The sequence below is a fragment of the Scatophagus argus genome, chromosome 7 (assembly GCF_020382885.2).
Source record: "Scatophagus argus isolate fScaArg1 chromosome 7, fScaArg1.pri, whole genome shotgun sequence".
Taxonomy (NCBI): Eukaryota; Metazoa; Chordata; class Actinopteri; family Scatophagidae; genus Scatophagus; species Scatophagus argus.
The window spans coordinates 20,479,254-20,501,534 of record NC_058499.1 but is presented as its reverse complement, the minus strand read 5'-3'; the positions used below and the strand labels follow the sequence as shown (position 1 = coordinate 20,501,534).

Sequence of the window (22,281 nt, the reverse complement as noted above, 5' to 3'; positions counted from 1 at the left end):
CAGCTGCTTTAAGAAAAAGGCACCAGATATTTTCAAGCCAGCGAACACAATGGTATCTTGCGTCCAAAGGTGAAGGGGTTGAGGCATAATACAAACTGCCGTCATCATAAAGGGGACTTGGTGTACCAGTTCTCGCATTGTCGGTGTGATCTACACTAATGCTGATCAGCATTAATGCTGCAGTATTAAAGTGGTCATCTGCACCTTCACCTCAGAGGACACACACTGTCTCCATCTGTAGTGATGATACATACCAATTGTCAAATGAATTGTAAAGTCTTGATGGCTGACAGCAAAACGAAATGGCAACTTCAAAAGTTAACAGCCTGGTACATGTCAGTACACACAGAAATATTCTCACTGATAGTTTGTGTCCTTACCCTGCACTTGTTTGGACAAACACAAACACAAAATTGTGAAATTCAATCTTTTCCTAAGGCAGCAATGCTTGAATCCAATCTGTAGAACTCACAGATTTACTGATTAGTTGATATTGTCAGTATGTTTCATTCTCCGTCTTATCCACAGAGTTTTCCACTGAGGTTTATTTGAAGTCCCACGTTGTTCATCCCTACCTGACTCTTCCCTCTGGCTCGCTCCAGACCCCATTAGGCTCCAGTCAGCTGCTGTACGGTCCTCACACGTGTACATGCATGATGCTCACATTTTGATCAGTCTATGCTCCAGCACAATCGGAGTGTTGCATTTAAGAGCCCGTGCTGTGTCTCAGGCTGCTCTCCTCTCCCTGAGTGTGCCACTCCCTCCCTGTTTCCGTCACTCGCTCTGTCTGGCGACACACGTTAATCCAGCACAGTTGCTCACAGCAGTATTAAGAAATGCTGGATTTAAAGGGTAAATAGGAAGAGCTGGTGTGTTTTTATTATGCAGTATATGCGCATGTTCAGGTTAGAGAGTTAAGAGTATTTTTTATTTCTGTAGTTTACTCGTGTGCATTTTCTTGAGCTACAGTGTGCAGACCGTTTTTTATGTTATTCACAGATGCTGCATGCAAAAACTGACAGTCAAAGAGTCAAACTGACAGTCAAATTTATTTTTCCTATGGACTACACAGAAAAGCTCATTTGAGGACAGGGAATATCAGAGCTAAAAATGTGTCCCCACAGAATTTTTTTGTGTTTTCATGCCAAATTTGAATATGATCAAACCATATCAGCATCATAATGACACATTTTAAGGATGTGGTTTCAAAAGCACAGCACTTTGTGTAACAATAACACCTCATTTTAAAAACCATGACAGCCCCTCGAACTATCTGGAGCGGCAGATGGTGCTTGAAGTCCTCATTTAAAATCCATTATTCAAATCTCATGTGCACAAATCATCGGCTAGATGCCATTATTACATTTGTGTATAAATGTTTATTTTTGTAACATTCAGAAACTTGAAACACAAACTCTTATAGGAGGGAAAACCAACAGGATGAAACCAACACTGTGTTTCACAAACCCAGAACAAAGCTTCTCAGCTGCAGCAAAGCCCATGCATAAAAAAAAGACCAATTTGTAGTAACAAACCAAACAATAAGAGCCACTGGTGAGGAGGCTGTTCAACTAGGCACACGTAGCTGAAACGAGAGGTTGAGGGGACAGGGACAATGCATGTTGCCAAGTTCAGATAAGGTCATATCACATCATGAAGTCATGTAGTAATGTTAACATGTATGTATTATAGAGCTCATACTTTACTACAGTATAAATACAGTAGTGTCTGCCTCACATTAGATTTAATTACACGTTCGTTTTCATTGAGACTTCACTGTAGAGGGTTGAGGCATAATACAAACTGTACAAACTGCCGTCATCATAAAGGGGACTTGGTGTACCACATCATAAAGTCATGTAGTAATGTTAACATGTATGTATTATAGAGCTCATACTTTACTACAGTATACAGTAGTGTCTGCCTCACATTAGATTTAATTACATGTTCGTTTTCATTGAGACTTCAGAGTTCAATGTGCGCACAAACATGAAACTTATGAACAATAACATATTATTTCTTCCTATTTATTATTACAGCCTGCACATTCACCTTTTCCTTTTAATGTCAGCGCATTGTGGCTGAAGGTGTGTTTACAAGGGTTCGTTCACCCAGCGCCGCAGGTACTCTAAATCATCTTCAACCTCGTCTTCCTCTGTCTTGGCTTTGAAGGAGAGAAAAAACTGTGAGTAATTTGGATTGATTGATTGATACAACAGCCAACTGCCCTTTCTGCTGTATTATAGTAATTCTAGGATGTCGTCATCAGTTTTCCAGTTACTTCACTAATGTGAAGTTGACCACTGCAGCGTCATACTACCAAATGGTTACCTGTCACGTGCTGCAGTTGGATCTAAGGTTTGATAATCCTCTGCTTTACCCACTAACCAGTGAGCGTGTTTTGTACCACATGGTCCTTACCAGGCAGGGACTCACTGGGACAAGAGACTTTCTCCTCTATTCTGTCCTTCTCAAACAGACTCTTGTCTAGATTCTTTTCCAGCTTCTGCAGCTCTGCCAGCATCTCATTCTGAGGTAAACACACACCCACAGCATAAAAAAAAAATCTTATCAAGATCACCACAAAAACTTGCTGTGAGTTCTTGCTGTAAAACTGTATCATTCTGATGATCCTGCTGGCTGGTTTTTATATATCAATGTAATGCATACAAATAACCAAAGTCTATGTCTAAAATGTCTGAAAACTGAAATAAAATCTCGTTGTACCTCATCAAATTCCACTCCGAATCCCACAGATGTGTAGAGGGCTTCAGATAAGTCTTGAGTTGGATCCTTCTCCTCAGTGAGGTCTTTGATCAGGTCATTCACCTTGTTGATAATATCTCTGAAACAACCAGCGCAAAGTTTGTGTTCCAGTTAAAGTTTTCTTTAAAACTATATTAGTATGTAGGTATACAACATGAGGATGTTCATAACAGTGGATGTGAAATGAATCCAAGCTCGTGCTAACATTTGTAAATAGATAATATGAACATACATTATACTCTGATGCACATCATTAACTCAAACGACCTCGCTGCTGATATCTTTCGTCTTACGTGTGTTCATGAGCAGATCTCATGGCCTTAACAGCACAGTCAATGTACTTGAGATGTTTTTCGTACCACTTTTTTCTTCGCAGAGCCTGCAGAGCCCCTGGGAGGAGAGCACGATGAGATGGAAAATAAGAATTGGAAAGTACTTAACAGAGTGAAAAGAAAGACAGAATCATGGGATTTTTCCAGCAAAACAGCAAGGTTACAGTAATCAAGTGTTGAGCCATTATATCTTAAAATCAGACAGTTCAGTGTAATGACAGCTGTATGTGATACTGTATGTTTTCTGTGAGGGAAGCCTGCAGCTGACCTCACGACTGGGATGTCTGTCTGGGATGCAGTTGCTCTTAATGTTTAGTATCAGGTGATTCATTGAGACATTTTGCTATTCTATTTACACACTGGCAGTGCTACCTTTAACGGCTCTCAGTGATTTCTCTTGATTTTAAAGTTTCAATGTAATAATCCATAAAACAAGGTCATTACAGTGGCCACAAAGTAAGACAACGGCAAAAAACAAACAAAAAACCCCCCCAAAAAAACATAAAACTACAAACAACAATTAACCATACCAATAAACCATAATTTTAGAAGCGGCACTCAGTTATTGTGTTAATTTCAGATCATGTGTGTCTGCTATCTTAACTTGCCTCCTGTATATACAGTATGTATTTATATTATTTAAATTCAAGACTTCTTTATGTAGACCACAGTAAAGGTCAATTACACTTGTTTCATAGCTGTGGCCAACACCTTAATGTACTTCTGGATAAGCAGCTACTTCTACTAAATTTAAGTTAGCTTACAGTGGTTTTGGTTGCATCGTCAATCAGCAGTTAGCCGGCGCGCTAGCTTAACAGCATGCTATACGTCAGCTAACATTCACATTAGCTTTATGCGGCTACTTGTATGTTTATTAAAGAATTACAGTAGGAATATGCAACTTCATTTAAAATATCTCACCTCTCCTATTTTTTCTGCTGTTTTTCATGGCAAACAAAAGTTCCTGGTCAATCTTTTTCTTCAGAATTTCTTTCTTTCTCATCAGCAACTCCTCTCTCTCTGGAAGTTTCTCGATCTCCTCCTGTTGGCAGGGCTTCTTTCTCACCTTTTCTCCTCCACCAAACATCTTAACAAATAAAGACATTTTGTCTGAAACACAAAGCGACACTTCAATTGACAGAGGTTGGTCCTGCACTCAGTATAACCACACTGACGTTATCCCTCATAGGCCACAGCAGCCTGTAGCCTGGACACCGCTTTCGAAAGAAAACACGCTTCTCTGCTAGGGACAAGTTGTGAGGAAGCTTCAGTCAAATGAGCCTCACGAAAACCTTATGAAGATCTTGTGGAAAAACGTGAGCTAACCATAACTGCGTGAAGCAGCTGAGTGGCAACGTGAGTAAAATCGCGGCAAAGCGCGGAGTGTTGGTGTGAACTCCACGCGCGGACACGACCCACAGTGTTCATGAGTCCGTCCAGCTAACAATCTCGCCTTCCATTCAAATTAGGTTACATTTAAGATGTGCGTGGGTAAAAGGTCGCATGTGTAAGTGGATGAAGGGTGGAAGTTTATAGTGTGTACTTTATTATTACCATCAATTTTACATTCAGTGACTGGGAGAAAAGGAAAGCTATTGGGAAAGTTGAGGAGTGGTCATTTATGTAGATTTTAAATTCAGTGGTTAAAGCAAGAAAATGTTCTACAAAATTATTAGATTAGACATTTAAAACTAAAATGACATAATCAAGAATTGTAGAGAAAAAAAAAACTTCTGAGGTTTGGACTTCCAAGGTTATAAACATGTAAGAAAACACAAAGAATTTCATTGAGGACCATTCATATTGCATTAATCAGATCAGATCGGCATTAGATTATTGGGGTGTGGAGAGAAGGGAACAACCTGAGAGCAACAAAACAAGAAATATTAAAACTAGTGCATCTGTACCAGCACTACAACCACTGAAACTTGGGAGATCCAACCATAGATTTTACATGGATAGATAGAAGTCACAAAAACAATTATACCCAGGTCTAAACAGATGCTTCAGAGAATTCAGTCAATTAATGTGGATTTGCGTTTACTCTTTCAGACTTTAGGAGGGGGGAAAAACAGGAAAATTCTGAAAAAAATATTTTAAAAATCATTGTCAAAGATATGAAGGTGAGAGTATCTATTTCAGAGCCTCAAAGAGATGAAACTATAACCTACTTTGATTCATGTGATTCATGTTATATTTTGAAAATAATTTCAGGAGGTTTTGGTTTTTGTCTGAGGAGGATGAATTCAGTTTAGAAAATATGATGGTTGTTGTTTTGGTTATCTGTAGATCAAGTTTCCCGATTCGCATTTCTCACCAGCTGGTGGCGGTAATGCACCATTTCGTTGTTCACCAACCGCCAAAAATATATCACGAAGAAGGGGAGGGAGTGGAGTGGGGGGGGGTCTGATCACGTGACTGCTGTTGGATCAGGAAGTACGTTGTGCGTCAGATACACGGTTGTATCAAAACAAAATCTTGACTAGTTTGTTGAGAGAGCTGAACGATATTTTTTCCTGTCATCATCTGGAACCATACTCGTCTTGACATGGATGGTATGTCGTGTTTTAACAGCTGTACGGTTCGTCTCGGTAGACGTTGTCTCTGTTTTTAGCTGTATCACCAAAACAGGTAGCTTACATTAGCTTGTTAGCATGGATGGGTGGTTAGCTAGGTTAGCTGTCAGACTTGTTTTTATTTTCACATCATTCGCTTTTCTTGTCTAAATACAGTCACCAGGCGGACTATGAATTTAGTCTTTGGTTTGATTTCAGTTAACATCTCGTTTTAACGCTGCCCGCTACAGAAACGTTTCTTATCAAAAGACTTAAATCAGGAATGTCTCACTCCATTTAGTATTAGGTAAGTGTAGCTTCGACAAACGTTGACACGGTCAGACACTTTCTTGGGTTTGCCCTGCTACAGCTTATAGCAGCCCATAGCATTTATATATCTATTATATATGTATTTTATCACAAAGAGTATCAGTCAGAGTCTAAAAAAAAATCAAACTGAACAAAATGTGTCTCCGAGGGGACAGTAGTTCCATTTACGGATTTTTCTCGAGTAATGCACTATATACATTAGTGTACAGGCCGAAGGTGTACATTTCCAAGAGTGAGCTGTCTGTATCAGGGTTAGACATAAAAAGTTAATTATTTAGGCAATGTTATGACTAGATGTATGTATGGAGTTGGTAAGAAGTACTTGCTGCTTATTTGTCCACTGTTTTTTTAGCTGAAAGCTGTACTTTTTCAGTGAGAAATCACGTACACGTACCAGACAAGCTGGAAAATTTCTTCTCCGTTCACCAGCAACCCCATTTTAGTAAAGAATTTATGTACAGCGTAGAGTTAGTATCTTGTTATGTAATAGACAATCCATTGTGACGGTTTACATTATATACACTTCTAACTCTGTCTCTTATTATCCACAGAAACACTCTTCCAGCTAAAGGTGTGTATCTGTTAAAAGGTTTTAATTCTCATGAGCGTGATATATATAATAAAAGTAGATTATTTATTATTTTTATTTCTTTGGTTAACAGTTCACTTCCAAGCAGCTTGAGAGACTAGCCAAGAAGGCCGAGAAAGAGTCAGAGAAGGAGCAGGCCAAAGTCAAGAAGGTGAGCAAACTGGAACAAGCTTAAGCCACTGCAGCATTGTGGCACCTTAGTGGATAAGCTGCCGACCTTATAGTGTGATCATAACCTCGACCACAATGTTTCTGTCCTCCTCTCTACTGTGAGCTCTTTATGCAGGCAAAATGCCAAAAAATAATCTTTAAAAAAAAAGTCCATCCTCATCTGCAGTAAATTCATTGAGGGGGAAATATTACTGAAAAAAGAAAATAGACAGCAGTAGAGATTGGTTTTTAAAGTTGTTTTTAATGTAGTCTAACCAGCAGTTCTTGCTCTGGTTCATTAACTGGTCTATGTTTAGCACATGTGAAAAATGTAAAGCATCCAGACTGATATAGAACATCTCTCTGCCATCTTGTTTATTCATCCTTTTTCTCTGACGCTTACGATATGTTGTAATCTTTGCTTTTGACCTGTAGAGAGTGATGATAATGTTTAGGTGTGGCAGTTTGGGGTTGTGCCGGAAAGTCAAGAAATTTAAAATGTGGAAAAATATTGGCATCCAATCAGTCAAAGATTTATACACAGACGGAGTATTGCTAACCTTCTGTGAGCTAGAAAATAGGGGCATTCATATTTGTTTCATTTATTTTTTTTTTATTTTCCATACAGGTTTGTGGAATGTGTGTGTGAGTGAATGGATTCACTGAGACCTGTTGTGGGTCTAACTGTCCATGTGTGTTTTGCATTGCAAATTTAAAAACCAATAAAAATATTGGAGAAAACAATTAGTGTTAGCAAGCTGACTTAGTGTTAGCTGCTTGAACTGTTACTTAAATGAGCTAGAAGAGAAGTTAAATAAGTAAAGTTTTAGCCTATTTTGCACACTTACAACATTAATACAATAAAGATATGTGTGTAAAGATATGCATTCCTTTTAGTAATCCATCAAGTTATAACGATATTTAGATTTTTAACTTATCTGATAAACTTTTACTGCCTGTAGTGAGTCTTGAGGCTCCATGACAAGAACGTTTTTGTAATCAGCTGGTTATTATTGTACTGGTCAGTGGCACACATCAGCCAGCAGGGGGCAATACAGCTTAAGCACTGAGGGAGGAGCACCTTGGGTGATTTTTGAAATTGATATGTTAATCTTTCATTGATGACTAATTGTTTTGAGAGGTAAATATTTCTCCTATGAGGTCATTAGTGATCTCTGTCCCAATTTTACATGCATGCTTAATTTGAAGATTAATACCCAGATGACGGTGGGGATTAGAACAGTCAATCAGAGGTCAAAGATATTTCCCTGTTGAGTCATGATAGTCTTCATTTCTCATATCCTGTCGAGAAGGCTGACATGCATTTGAGATGCTGCTGCTGTTCCTTTATTACTGTTGAAAGGATTATGATCTACACTATGCTGTCCACTCAGTCAGACTACTGGAAACGAAATTCAGAAAACTAAACAAGTAATATTATTTCAAAAGCTTAAAGGACTGATTTCAACTAATCCGTTATGCCGACGTGATCAATGAGTTATTTAAACTTTCATTTTGGTTAATTGATATAACAATTATATTTGTATTTTTTTGGAACAAATACAAAACGCTTGCTGTTAACAGCTTCATAAAGGCAGAATTGCCCACTTTTCTCTTTTTCACATTTTTTCTTTTTTTTGTGGTTAGTGTTTTTATGTATTCAAAAAACAAAATGAAACATGCATGAGTCAGTATCGTGTCACATTTTAGTCTGCAACAGTACATTGTCACAACAATGATGTATTCTCCTCAATAAATACATGGTGTCCACGAAATGCCGGGAAATAGCTCACATGTACATGATGATTATACTGAGTAGTGTTTATCATATTAAGGTGTGTTTCAGATGCAGATTCAGTATTGTCTTTGTCTCATCACCAGGCTTTGCAACAGAAAAATGTGGAATGTGCCAGAGTCTATGCAGAGAACGCTATCCGGAAAAAGAATGAAGGTCTTAATTGGCTGCGCATGGCATCTCGAGTCGATGCGGTGGCTTCTAAAGTCCAGACTGCTGTTACCATGAAGGGAGTAAGTTACTGTGTTCAGTCTGCTCACTCATGCATGCTATAAAGACTGGCTTTACATGTTACCGCATCACAGCAGTCTCTCTGTTTTGATGATGAGATATTATGCTTTTCCAGAATGAAGCAAACACATTATAAAGGCATCTTTGTCCATCAGGTAACCAAAAGCATGGGTCAGGTAACCAAGGCCTTGGACAAAGCTCTGAACTCCATGGACCTCCAAAAGGTCTCTGCAGTCATGGATAAGTTTGAAAGTCAAGTCCAGAACCTCGACGTCCACACTTCAGTGAGTAACTGCAGGCTGTGTGTATTTTCATACAGCATTTGGGTGAAGTGTTTGCTTTTGAGAACTCTCCATGGGTGGGTATTCTGTAGTTGAACTGATATGGACTTAAAAAGTTTGAATTTAAGTCATAAGAAATCAAATCCAGATCTGCACTCTCTTGCGTGAGTTTTCTTTTGTCCCATTCCCACGTAATGCATCACTGTGTTTCCTACACCAGGTGATGGAGGACTCCATGAGCTCGGCAATGACACTGACCACACCTCAGGAGCAGGTGGATGACCTGATCCACCAAATAGCAGAGGAAAGCGGTTTGGAGGTGATGGACCAGCTCAACCAGCTGCCTGCAGGAGCCACCTCAGTGGGCGCGGAGAGCACTCGGAGCCAGGAGAAAGAGGACCAGCTGTCTCGACGGTAAGGACGAGTGTCTGCCCTTGGTACAAGACAATATGTGCATAACTACTGGATTAACAAGGTAGAAACGACATTTGCCTCTCTGGCTCTTGACACTGACTGTCTTCACTCTTCAGCTGTTAAAACTGTAAAACTCGTTTTGTGGCACCAGGCTTACAAGTAGCATGTTATCTGTTAGTCACCTCTGCAGTTAGAACAGAGCATGAGGTCAGTAAATTGGACTGCACAGCCAGCAGCTACCCTCTCATACACACAACACTGTTGTTGTGGTTGCAAAGTCATGAGTAACAAGGAAGAAACACATATGTGCAGCTTAAATGGAGAAGCTTCAAGACAGAAGGAAGAAACTGCACTGTAATGTGATATGGGTTATCAGAGCAGTCAGATGAACTGTGGTTTGATGACAGTTACACATGCAGAAGCAAAAAGGCTTAACTTAAAGCTCTAAAGTACAATGTCATGAAAATCATGGCACACACAACACGTTGTAGAGTTGCTTCTTCCGAGTTGGTAGAAACTGGCCATTAGGTTTTTTGGTTAAAAAAATATCTGCAGATGGACAAAAATGCAAACTTTTCAGACATTTTTTTCAGTTAAATTAAACAGACAATTGTAAAAATCCTTTAATTGCAGGTTGACTAAGACTTAAGCCCTAACATTGTCAATGGCTCAGACAAACATGATCATAATAATGAGCTGGCCAGGAAAACTTTGATCAAGAACTACTTTGATTACTGATTAGCATTTAAGTCAGTGATTAAGTCAAACTGTTTTATATCCTGTAAACTGAAGATGTTATAGTTTGGGACAGTTCGTTGGAAAGATTTCACTGTGACCTCTAAGAAGTTGTAATAGGTATTTTTAGAATTTTCTCACAATATATGTATATATATATTAAAAAGATTTATTTTAAGCTCTTGACTCCCAACCCAAGAACAGCTGCTTAAAATAAATCTGATGCTGATTTCAGTCAAGTGCTGTTGTTGTCTGCTGCGTCCTTGTGGTGGTCTTTCTATCTAATCACAAGGTATTTCTAGAAAACATAATTGCAAGTCAACACAGGAAACAGGAACAACCACAGGAGCTTGTGCCAACCTGTGAGCTGCTCATTAAGCACGTGTTAAAATGTAGAGGTGGTACTGTCTCATTACTGACAGCTTTCTGGCAGGAAAGTGTGTCGCTAAGCTTAAAGAGTCTGTTCTCTCTTAATGTTGAAGCAGGCTGACGGCTGGAAGCTGAAAGTTAATACACAGTATGATAGTCAAGAAAAGCTTGCTGTAGATTTATAGTCGCATCTGGGCCCTTCTGTGTACAATGATTATGTGATTACAGCATTTTTCACGCTGCTCTGTTTGTTGGTTCTTTAAAAATGAGGCAATTCAGCATGAGTGGTTCTCTGTCACAGTTTCTTTTTTTATTACTGCCACAGGATCAGGTGTGTAAAAGTCCAAATTTTCACACTGTAGCATTTTCCCCTTTTGTTTAACCAGTCCCCAGTACTGGATCGCTTGGTCTGTCAGAAGTGTTCATAAATTTTATGAATTAGATAAATCAAATCCAATGATGATCATTTTGTGCATAAACACATAATCTAAGCAAATATTCTTCGGGTGTTATGAGGTTGGGCATTTAAAGTTGAAGAATAATCTTGTCATCATGGAGATTGTGTTTATGAATTCAGTTGAACATATCTTCAGCATTTCTGAACCTCAGCTCCTTATCAACCAGTGTTTGTGCAGGTGACAGTACAACAGCAAAAGTCGATATTAGCTGATATATTGGCCCAACACATTTATCAGCCTTCTTCCATGGTATACTTGACTGAGCGTATTCCATACAACCCTGATGAAGACAGTAAAATGTGGTCAAAATCTCTGGGGGAAGAAAAACTAATAAATAGACCTTGAGTTCACATTATCTTGTTTAATCTTGTTTGTGGCTAAAATAGTGAATTAAATACCTGATGAATCATGATACTGCTGCTGAAATAATTTTAAAATCTTAACCGACATGTGTTTTTCAGGGCCAAATGGATACATCTGCATTACAAATGAAAATGTTGCTAGAAATATACTTAATTCCTGCTGAGTGGGAGCACAGAGTGGTGACTATAGATGGAGATGATGCTGCAACAGAGCCAAATTAGCACACTTTTAAGTCAGTTAATTTTATTGGCAATAGGATAAGGAAAAAACACCATTTGACTTTGTGAACAACTAGACGGAGTGTTTTTCCCCATCTAAATAGTTGTGGAACGGAATTCAAGTCCCTGCACTTTTAAGGTTTGTATCTCATTTCACAAAACAATTAAAGTGTCCCACATTTCTCACACGTTGCAGGTTGGCTGCTCTACGGAACTGAAGCCTCCTCCAGGTGGTGACGGAGCTTACAAGCTGTGCTGAAGCAGATGAGCTTAATGACGCCGACAGGAGCTGTGTGTGTTTCTATTGAACTGTTCCTACCAGGAGGACTTCATGAGCCTATTGATTACCATCCCCCCTGCTCTATAAATACACACACACACACACACACACACATTGGCTAGAAATATCACCTGAGAAGGAATGAATCTCTCTCTGGTTCACCTTCCCATTTCGATCCATCTATTCCCGTTTCCATCCTCCTTTCTAATTCCCCACTGGATCTCAGTTTACCTTTTGCCCGCCCCCCCCCCCCTTTTTTTATTTTTATCCCACCACCACCCCCTCCTCCTGAGTCTACACTCAGTTCCTCAGTTCACACACTTCTGGATGTAGTATTGTATAAAGCAGGATCCCCGTTGTACAAAATGCATTATATACAATGATGAAAATGAAAAAGTTTTAATAAGAAGTCATAGTGATTATGAGGGAGTCCCTGGTTCTCATAAGGTGCAGGGTGGGTTAAATATGTATCTACATGTTGTTTTTAAATTCTCTGGGCTCTGTCAGTTTCAAATGTTTCAAATGGATGACTCTGCTCAGAGGAAGGAGACGCATATTCAATGAAAATATCTAGTGATGTGTCGGTAACACTAACAGTCTCCTCCCTCATCAGATTCATCCAAGTAACACCATCTTCATGACATTGTTATAACACTGTATACAACAAAGGACAATCACCAAATCTTTTGTTTGTCAAAATTTGTTATTTTGCTGTTTCATTTTACTTTCCTTATTATTATTCATGCCTGCATTCTGCTTTGAACGCCTTATATGGGATACCGTTGCTTGCATAGGTGCTTCTCCCGCCAGTGCCTGGAGGATGGTAGTTTAGAAAGCCAACAGCATCGAACCGAAACTCAACAGACTTTGGTCAGAACAAGGAATTTTCCATTCCTCTTCCTGCCAGATGAGCTTGAGACATTAGCGTGTCGGACTTAGCCAGCTTCACATCAACACCGACTGTGATGAGTGTGAGCTGAGCTCCGGGTGCTTGTCCTTTTTTTTTTTTTTCTTTTCTTTTGTGGTGTTTGATTTAAGGTGTTGAAACCCCCAGCGATACTGAAACCTCACTCAGATATTTTTGGAAGCTCCCAAAATAAAGTAATCATCTCCATCTGTCTCAGCCCAAACAGTTTCAGGAGAAGACATGCTGGATTTTTGTTACCCCATTTTGCCATGTAAACCTCACATTTACTTGAAAAGTCAATGTTTCAGGTAAATGCAGGTAAATAAGATGGTTCATATCAAGAGCAAAGGGTGTTTTTTTGCTTGTTTTTTGAGGTCATAGCTCTGTGTTGAGTAGCCTGCTAAGTGCTTTGACTGGTTTTGATGTCTCCGCCTTTGGCTGAAGCCACACCTCCACCTGTGACAGAGCAGTTTCACCCTTTTGTCAGTGTTTTCAGTTTGTTGTCCATTTTAACACAGGGAGGGTTTATTTATACTCCAACTTCAGCAGACTTTTCAGCACTTTTGTTTTGTATATGAATCTTGTGAAAATAAAATCTTGCCCTCTGAAACAGTCTTTCCTTTGACTTCAGTGGTTTGTGTACTGAGTGCAGACAGAGGGTGATGTATGTACAACAGTATGATGAAAATTCAAAGTATGATGATGAAATGTCAAAAAGCAGTAGATGCTTCAAAAGCATTTGCTGCTGCTGCTAGATATCAGCTGCTGCAAATGCAGCTTTATCAAAGCAGTGAGGTTAGTTGAGGATGAAATCCTCAATGTATTTTACTTTCAATAGCAAGAGGGTTCCAGGTTCAAGTCCCGGGCTGGATCCTTCTATGTGGAGTTTGCATGTTCTCCCTGTGCCTGTGTGGGTTTTCTCCGGGTACTCCGACTTCCCCCCACAATCCCAAAAACATGTGCATTAGGTTAATTGGCTACTCTACATTGCCCCTAGGTGTGAGTGTGTGCATGTGTGGTTCAGAATCAGAATTCCTTTATTTATCCCCGAAGGGAAATTCTTTTTCGTACAGACATTGCACTTGCAGTTTTCCCGACCAAGAAAGAAAAGTGAAAGATATAGAAATAGGTTAAACAAAAGCAGCAAGCAAGATAAGTATAAATCTAAAAATACAATCTGTCTTTGTGTGTTAGCCCTGTGATTGACTGGCGACCAGTCCAGGGTGAACCCCGCCTCTCACCCGTAGTCAGCTGGGATAGGCTGGGATAGGTGGGAGGCTTTGGCTACACCTAACCAGGAACTCCAGTTCTTTCTGTTATTTTCCTCCAGTCTTTTCTCCAATTTTTCTGACCTTTGTTTATTTATGAGGTGGACTTGATAAGGCTTGGAATAAGGGCAAATTTTCACTCTTGTTGAAACTTTTTTATTCTGTTCAGACACTTTGCCGCAGTTTGCGCAGCCTAGAGCAAAGCCATGTATGTTCACATCCACTTCCACTGGCTTTTTGTGCACTCACACCACCTCTAAAATTAGTACTGGTGTGTCTGAACACACCTTTAGGCAGGTGGAAGACTTTGGACTCCTGTCCTTTGTATTAATAAAAACCTAGCTAAGGCCCTTGTTCTGCTAAACTGGCCATCTATTTGAGGATAACCTCCTGTGGACTGGCACTAAGTTGGTATTTCAGCACAATGGTTTTAGATTATGATGATGATATCTAATCTGCAACACAACACAAGGTTGATCATAACCACTGATCTCAGCTGGTTCATGAATATTTACACAGATGCAGTGTGTTCACCAATAAAGGTAAAGCCAGGCTGCTGGATTCTCTGGGTAAACAGTTTAAGCTGCAGCAGGAACAACAAATATTCCAGTAATTTCTCGCTGAAATGTAACTGAGGGGCTTTTTTAGCATTCCTCTTTACTCTTTCTGCATCCCCCTTTCCTGCTGTCTGCTTTCTTCACTGTTTGTGAAATAAGTCATGAGGTAAATTATCATATCATGAGTAAATAATTAGACAGCCTGGGGAAGGAAGCAGCACAAATGCCAGGCAGGAAAAGTGCATGCCTGGCAGGCCTGAAACAACTGGCTGTCGCTCTATGAAATGTCAAAGAAGAGGCCAGAGCGATCACCCCAGCAGGTTGTCTTGGCGTGCACTGAGTGTTTCCACTGTGGCCACCCCCGCTTTTTCTTTTTCTGGAAGCCTTGACTTAGCCGTGGTGACAGAAAGAGGACACGCAACTCATGAAAACACAATAGCTGATGAACAAGCTGGGCCAGGACTGACTTTAACACAGGTAGAGGTAGTTGACATCCAGGATAAACCTGAGTGGTGCTCACACTAGAAAATACTGACCCGACAACTTCGCTGACCCTCTGGAAAAAACGTGAGATCATGATTTGAAAATGGCTTTTGAATATATGAGCGACTAGCAGCAGGAGCCAGTTACTATAAAAAGGGATGCTCATGGGGTTACGTTGACAGAATGGAGTTCCCCTTTAATGCCACATGCCTGAGATGGGCGGCAGTCTCGGGTTTCTCAATTGTGTCTGCTGTTTGTGTATGACAAATAAGCAATAGTCGACTTGGCAATGCGTTTGAAACTGGAAACTGCTCAGGACGTGTGAATGTGTTGATTTTCCTCTATGAGCACAATGGATCAGTCACAAGATACTACAGAGATCAAAGATAAGGTAAACTGACAGTGAAAGCTGGCGACAGAGATGAGCAATACAGTTTCTATGGAGACTGTATTGCTCATTGGAGAGAATTAAAGACAATAACAATGTGAAAGTAGTCTAAAAATGAGAGATGAGCTGGAAGCATTCTCTGTGTAACACCAAACATCCCTCTATAGGTAACTTGAACAGGTTTTACTATCTGCTCATTTATCACTTTATTGTTATGTCTTCGCTTTATTGAGATTCAGCCGTTTTACTTTGTAAATGAAATTGAAAGCATGACATCCTGTGTCTGTGTGTCATGGGTAATCCCTAACTGCCCCCACCCCACCACCCAGCCGATAGAAACCACGGTGTTCCCTCTCCCATGTGACCGCCCCTGGGGGGGGGGGGGGGGGGGGGGGGGGTGCTTTGGTAGCTTCGATTGGATTAATGAAGGTTTATGTCAAGGTAGTCACATTCACCCAGAGAGAGACAGGAAGTGGTGTAATTTCTCTGATAAATTGAGCCCATAGGATTAAATAAACGAGTGTACGTAACAATTTGGAGACATAATATTCAGTAACAGAAACTATATGATCGCAGTGTGTCAAGTCAAGTATATATTACTTAACATAAATGATTTACATGTGCATTAGCATTATGGCTGGATGGAGCTGCAGGTGGCCCAATGTCGATGGGTGGCCTTGGTAAAGAAAGAAAACAATTAATCACTGGGCCCTCATTCACTCAGCTCCTCCACCCCTGTGTGCAATATACGAAGTATACGCTAGAATACTACCTGACCAAGATTTGCTGGTAGTTTGATTAAACACGTGAATTTATTCATCGAAAAACCTAATGAAATGAAGGTCCTTAAAATAGATTGTGCAAGCGCAGTTGGCATACAGTTAAACCCAGGTTTTAGGGGAGTCTGGGTCCTGAGGAGGTGCCCGCTGATCTTATTTAATACAGCCTTCAAAACCTAAATGAGAGGGTTTTATTTTGGCCGTTCACGACCGGAAGTTTGACTTTTACTAAATCCAACTTTACCAAAATAGCTGTGAGCAGCAAGCAGACGGCGGCTGAGCTACAATGCTCTCAGTCTTCATCACCCGGGGAGAGGCTAAAAACGGAAGACGAAGCGAGACTTTAGTTTCAGAAGACATACATCTTAGTACCGAGCAGACACAAGACAAGCCGTGAGAGACCTGTGTGAGTGTTTCCTGTGTGCCGGGGACTGCTGTCGTAGAGCTGGGCTTGGACAGGACAGGGCGGGGTGATGTTTAGGTTCCGGTATAAAGACAGCGAGAAAATGGGAACCAGACGAGATGTGGAGTCGGCTGCCGACGCTGTCGTTTTCTTCCGGAGACTAGAATGATAAATTTACCCTCCTGGTGTAACAGGGCGGCGGTGTAACCGTTTGAGGCCGCTGGCGGGGGAGAAGCGTGTCTCTGCGGCGCCCCTCCGCCTCTGTGCGTCGGTAAGATGAGGACGCTATTTACATTCTGTTGTCTCTTCCTTTTTACCCGTGGAGCGGACCGGGCGTGGGCCACCGGAAACCTGACTGTCGATAGCAGCAACGACACCAACCTGACGGCCGGCAGCAGCAGCAGTAGCAAGTATATCAGAATAGGAGACGGGTCATCGCAGGAATTTGAGTTTCCAGAAAACACCAATGGCGTGATTGTAATCTCCAGCCAGTACCGGAGCGCCGCGGCCAGCAGGAAGGGCCGACAGAGCTGGAAGCAGACGGTGAGAGTCCGGTCTATGGACCCAGAGGTCCTCTCCATACTTAATGTGACGGATAGTGGCCACGCAGGGTCATCCAAGAGCTACATCATCAGCATCCGCTCCGGGTTCCCAGGCAAGGCTCAGCTGGAGATCCAGCTGCTGGACCTGGACCAGGATTCAGTTCCGGTACTGATTGAAGAGAGGACGGATTACTCCATCAAAGTGGCGCCTGGTAGTGATGACCCGGCCACCCGGCTCATCCAGTCGGGTGGTCTGTCCCATTTCTCTGAGAACCCTGTGCTATTTGCCTTGCTGCCCCTCATCTTTGTCAACAAGTGTGCCTTCGGGTGCAAGGTGGAGGTGGAGGTTCTGAGGGGTCTGCTGAGGAGCCCAGTGCCGCTGCTCTTAGGGGTGCTGGGTCAGTTTCTAGTGATGCCATTGTATGCCTACTGTGTATCCCGGCTGGCCTTACTGCCCAAAGCGCTCTCACTGGGCCTGATCATCACCTGCTCTGCCCCAGGTGGTGGGGGTGGCTACCTGTACAGCCTGCTGCTCGGAGGAGACGTCACCCTGGCTATCTCCATGACCCTGGTCTCCACAGTGGTGGCGGCAGCGGCCATGCCTTTGTCGTCAGCTCTGTATGGTCGGTTGCTTGGCGTCCATGCTGCCCTACACGTGCCATTTGTGAAGATACTCGGCACCCTCCTGTTCATTGCCATCCCCATTTCACTGGGCATGCTGGTCAAGCTGCGCCTGCCCGCTCTCACACGTGTCCTGCTGACACTCATAAGACCATTCAGCTTCGTGCTCATCATAGGTGGTATCTTCATGGCCTACCAAATGGGTGCGTCCATCCTGGCCAACGTGAAGCCGCAGATCGTGGCAGTTGGGGTGACGGTGCCTTTGCTGGGGCTGGTCGTTGGGGCCGTACTGGCCAAGCTGGCAGGTCTGGCTCCACCACAGAGGAAGACGGTCAGCATAGAGGTGGGCGTCCAGAACAGCCTGTTGGCACTCGCTGTCATGCAGCTGTCCTTCCGCCGGTCGGAGGCCGACTTTGCTTCCCAGGCACCCTTCATCGTGGCCCTCAGCAGCACCTCTGAGATGCTGCTCATCGTTCTGGGGTACTTTGCCCAGCGAAGGTTGTGTGGACCTGCCGTCCCCAGGAGTGACGCTTGATTGTAGCCGCGGTTTTTTTGCTCCGAACTTTTTGAAGAATGAACCCTTTCAATCCTGTGGAAATTTTGGTGTCCCACACTTTTGGCTACGAGACACCCAACAATCACCAATCCAGTAATCACTGTTGTGGGTCACAGGACAGTGAATGAATTTTATTGTGTTTTGTTGTTTTTTTCGTATTTTTCATGAAAACCAAAGGCCTTTTACCCCTCTGAGACCTTTTTGTGTTTATTTTACAGTATGTACTTTTTAAAATCAGATTATACTGTGAGGTACTTAATGTAAATATTCCTAAAAAGAGAAATACCTATAAAAGAAAAGATATTTTTGTACCAGATTACTTTTTGTAATCAAAAAGCAAAGATTGATTTGCATTATGTTTACAAGAGGTCCATGTGTCTTAGCCTGGGGGAGAATTTTGGGATGTTAAATGGAATTGTTCGTAAAATCAAACAAGAACATAATGATGTTTTGAAAGTATTTGCTTCTGATTGTGTTTCCTGGATCTGCGAATCCATGTACTTGAACATTAGAGAGGAGAAATGAAGAAAAAGTAAATAAAGAAAACTGTTAAAACTGGCTTCAGTCTGTCAGCAGTATGTATGCCAAAAAAGCAGGTCTAACAGGTCAGAGCTGTTGCAGGCAGTGGGCTGTTTGCTATAGCAAAAGTGTGACCAGGCCGGGTTTTACCAGAATACTAACATGTGCCTGTTTGGTTTCACTTTCACACACATATGGTAAAGCTAACGGCTCTTCAGTGTTTTGCATTAAAGATCAGCTTCACAGTAGGTGCTGAAATTCCCCAGTGTAACATTTTGGCTTATCACATTTCTTAAAGCCACTGATACCAGCTTTATATTTTACATGCACTGACCTGCACAGGAGGTCATTGTTTCCTTTCCAACTGTAATCAGGGGCGATAGCCTCTCGTACTGTACAGGATCAGTGTGCTCACATGCAAAAAACCAAAACACTTTGTTTCAGAGACTTTTGTGCAGCTTCTGAGATATTAAATTTTGAAACATCTGCTGCCACCCCAGTACTTGTGGTGAAAAGTAACTATGTAGATTTACTCAGTACTGTACCAGGAATAATATAATAATATACCAGGCTTTATATTCCTATACCACTGCATTTAAGAGGAAAATGTGCTTTTTACACCACAATTATCTGACAGTCATAGTTACTTTGCAGATAAAGATTTCCAAAGCACTGAAAGTACACCTCTCTGGTTTATGGTAAATCAAACCACCTGACAGTGTATAAAATAGCTTCAATCAGCGGCACCTCAAACAAACACAGCCTTAGAAGGGCCTTAGAAACAATGTTTACTTGTTCATGCATCTTTTGTACAGCATGCTTCCACTGTTTACAGTGTGTGCTATGCCTTATTCAGAATACTGAGAACATTGTTTGTGGAAAGACAAGTTGATGCAGGGTTTTTACATCATTTGTTTACCTCTGTGAGGACCACAGACCACTGTCGTTCATTTGGATTAGTGGAAGAACGTCTGGGCAAATGAAATCAGTTTACACAGTGCTTTACAGGAAGAGATAAAATAACAATGGTAAAGAATTCAAGGAAGAAGTGAAAACAGGAATCAAAGAGAGTAAAAGAAAGAACAGTCAGTAAACTCAGAGCAGTAAAATCACATGGTGGGTTAAAGACCATGCAAAAGGTTGGTATGGGCAGTAAATCTGTGTGACATGCTTCTGGTTTGGTAACTTTTTATAAGAGGACAAGGTTCACTTCTTATCAGCTTACTCTTGTTGAACAGCACACTGCGATTCATGCTAAGAACTAAACAGCTCTGTGGTCTTTCACTAGTAACAGAAAACAGGCTCACTGTTCACAGTCAGCACACTAACCTTCCCTTTCCTGCCTAAAAAACAGCTCGCAGCTCCAGTCAAAGAAGGGGAAAGTTTTTTTTTTTTTACAAAGGCATTTTTATATAAAGACTGCATTTCTTGTTTATGCTTCAAGAGCAGCAGACTTCTCTGTGCTCTCATTAACTCTCTTTCTGTGGTGGAAAACAAAGGAGTTCAGACAGATTTGACTGGGCTCTCAGGAATATAGCACAGCTGTAAAGCCTCCAGGCTGCAGCTGAGGTTCGCTGGGCATCTCAGTCAGTGCTGGTGTGTTTGTTATGGCTGCCTTGCACAGGAGGGGAAATCCAGTTCTCTTGGTTTCCCATAAGGGGATGATGACTGCAGGAAGAGCAACTAGATCTCTCTGGTTCATTACCGCGTCCCTCTTGCTCATTTATTAGAACATGTCATCGTTTTGTTGGACTGCTATTGATTTTTGTCACCAGAAGCATGTTTTCCTGGACAGAGCTGCTCCCTGACCTACATGAGTGTAACTGGAACTAAATACATGTCTGCAGCCGGGGACAAGATCGCTTTACTTTTTAAATATCAAAAATGTCTTTTATCCTTTCAATACTTGGCCTTTTTGCTGTCATTAAAAACAACAGATTGAAAAACAATATTTGTGACACTGTAAGCAAGCTCAAATGTGATTTTATTAAAGCACAAATATTGCAGGAAAGATTATTATTGAGAGAAATGACAAAAGTAAGAGAGGCCCAATGCACATCCACTTAGTAAGACATAATAATCTTGTTTGCTTGGGTTTCATAATGAAACCATTTCCTCCATTTTGTTTCCACTGAACTGAAATGGGATTTCTTCCAGGACTTGAATTTTCCATATTCTTTGCTCATGGAAAGGATTTGTGCAACTGTAATTAAGCAAAATACAAATCCATCAAATTTTAAATATATGTCAGTCTTAGACTAATCCTTTCAGAAAGTCCTATCATTTTTTCCTCAGAATTCCTTTAACACTGGGGGATAAAAGACTAAACGAAGCATCGTTTGCACTGTTTGCTGTTCAACACGTTGATGTCAGGGATAAATTGCATTCAGCTTGCTTTTTGTGATACTGATACTGTGATTGCTGTCCAAATATATATAAACACCTTAGAGACAATATTAAAAAAAATCATTCTCTACTTGATTTGCAGTATAATCTAAATCTTTGTTTTTGATTAATTAATTTAATTAATATTTCCACTTTAAGTAACAAATATGTTTACTGAACATTGCATGAGTTATGCTTTTGTTTCTTTTGTATTCACTTTTATACTGCAGAGTTGCAGGAAATATGACATTGTTTCTCGTCCCACAGTTGAAAATGGCCCTGTCAGAGGCTGCATCCTGTTTGTGCCTGAAATTTATGTGTGAATTTTGGTGTTCTTCAGATTTAGTTTGCTTTATGTGTGAAATAACCTGCTATTCACAGTGACCTCATTCACTCCTTCTCAAACTTTGTTACACTAACACACACACAGGAAATCCTGCTGAGGCCCGGGACCAGTCGGTCTTTCATCAACAGTGACTGACTCAGAGAAAAGCTGTCACATTAACTGAAAGTGTGTGTGTGGGTGTGTGTGGGTCCAGGTGTCACTGTGTGTTGTTCTTCATGGGGCTGACATGTGATGACCCGGTGCCTCGCTGGTGGGTTTGCACTCAGCTCGGTACATCAGCACTCCTGTTTATATTACCATCCCGCACATTAGTGGCACAATAGGAAGAGGGGGCTGTTAAAAATTCATGAGAACACATTGCATTAAGTTTTCATGAGTTCCTTTCACCAACTCCCATGAGTGATAAGTTGTTTCCTGCTGCTTGCCGCAATAAAGCTGGGAAGTCCAGAAAATACGCAAACCGAGGAGAGAAGACGACGCTGTTCACTGCGATGAATGATCTTCACTCCAACACACCTTGTGAGGACAAGATGGAGCCTGCTGCTGTACAGTCATGGTCACTCAGTGAGGTTTGGTGAGGTCTGGCACCGACTATGTCAAAAAACGTATTTCTTTAAGATAAGTGGGTCTTATTAAAATGTTCTTTCTCAGCATATTTAGC

General features: G+C 41.2%; 3 protein-coding genes across 6 annotated transcripts; 2 read left to right on the top strand and 1 right to left on the bottom strand.

Annotated features, from left to right (window-relative positions):
• Window positions 1-1,359: 1,359 nt before the first annotated feature.
• On the bottom strand, window positions 1,360-4,578 carry LOC124062545 (charged multivesicular body protein 4c-like). 4 transcript variants are annotated; one of them, XM_046395400.1, is made up of 7 exons: window positions 4,425-4,578; window positions 4,020-4,185; window positions 3,060-3,156; window positions 2,728-2,845; window positions 2,437-2,530; window positions 2,053-2,164; window positions 1,360-1,585 (listed from the first exon to the last, which is right to left on the bottom strand). In XM_046395400.1, exons 1-6 carry the CDS (start codon window positions 4,524-4,526, stop codon window positions 2,094-2,096), a joined length of 648 nt encoding a protein of 215 aa, XP_046251356.1. In that variant the 5' UTR covers window positions 4,527-4,578; the 3' UTR covers window positions 1,360-1,585; window positions 2,053-2,093. The 4 variants fall into 4 exon arrangements, with proteins under 4 accessions (XP_046251356.1, XP_046251355.1, XP_046251358.1 ...); XM_046395399.1 differs by having other exon boundaries at window positions 2,422-2,530; window positions 4,425-4,577; XM_046395402.1 differs by lacking the exons at window positions 1,360-1,585; window positions 4,425-4,578 and adding an exon at window positions 4,274-4,418 and having other exon boundaries at window positions 1,849-2,164; window positions 2,422-2,530.
• A 923-nt stretch (window positions 4,579-5,501) lies between these two features.
• On the top strand, window positions 5,502-13,388 carry chmp1a (charged multivesicular body protein 1A). Its single transcript, XM_046394870.1, has 7 exons — window positions 5,502-5,653; window positions 6,535-6,554; window positions 6,646-6,723; window positions 8,604-8,750; window positions 8,904-9,032; window positions 9,250-9,443; window positions 11,783-13,388. The coding sequence occupies exons 1-7, from the start codon at window positions 5,647-5,649 to the stop codon at window positions 11,802-11,804; spliced, it is 597 nt and encodes a 198-aa protein (XP_046250826.1). The 5' UTR covers window positions 5,502-5,646; the 3' UTR covers window positions 11,805-13,388.
• Window positions 13,389-16,474: 3,086 nt separating this feature from the next.
• slc10a3 (solute carrier family 10 member 3) lies at window positions 16,475-18,929 on the top strand. The gene has a single exon (XM_046394943.1). It carries the CDS (start codon window positions 16,928-16,930, stop codon window positions 18,347-18,349), a length of 1,422 nt encoding a protein of 473 aa, XP_046250899.1. The 5' UTR covers window positions 16,475-16,927; the 3' UTR covers window positions 18,350-18,929.
• The last annotated feature ends 3,352 nt before the right edge of the window (window positions 18,930-22,281 follow it).

Coding starts and splice junctions, on each gene's coding strand:
- chmp1a (XM_046394870.1), top strand. Junction 6,724..8,603: donor AGCAGGCCAAAGTCAAGAAG/GTGAGCAAACTG, acceptor TCTCATCACCAG/GCTTTGCAACAGAAAAATGT. Junction 9,033..9,249: donor ACCTCGACGTCCACACTTCA/GTGAGTAACTGC, acceptor TTCCTACACCAG/GTGATGGAGGACTCCATGAG.
- LOC124062545 (XM_046395399.1), bottom strand. CDS start 4,526: ATGAACACTGTGGGTCGTGTCCGCGCGTGGAGTTCACACCAACACTCC. Junction 2,846..3,059: donor AGATCTGCTCATGAACACAC/GTAAGACGAAAG, acceptor TGGTTGTTTCAG/AGATATTATCAACAAGGTGA. Junction 2,165..2,421: donor TCCCAGTGAGTCCCTGCCTG/GTAAGGACCATG, acceptor TCTCCTTCAAAG/CCAAGACAGAGGAAGACGAG.
- slc10a3 (XM_046394943.1), top strand. CDS start 16,928: ATGAGGACGCTATTTACATTCTGTTGTCTCTTCCTTTTTACCCGTGGA.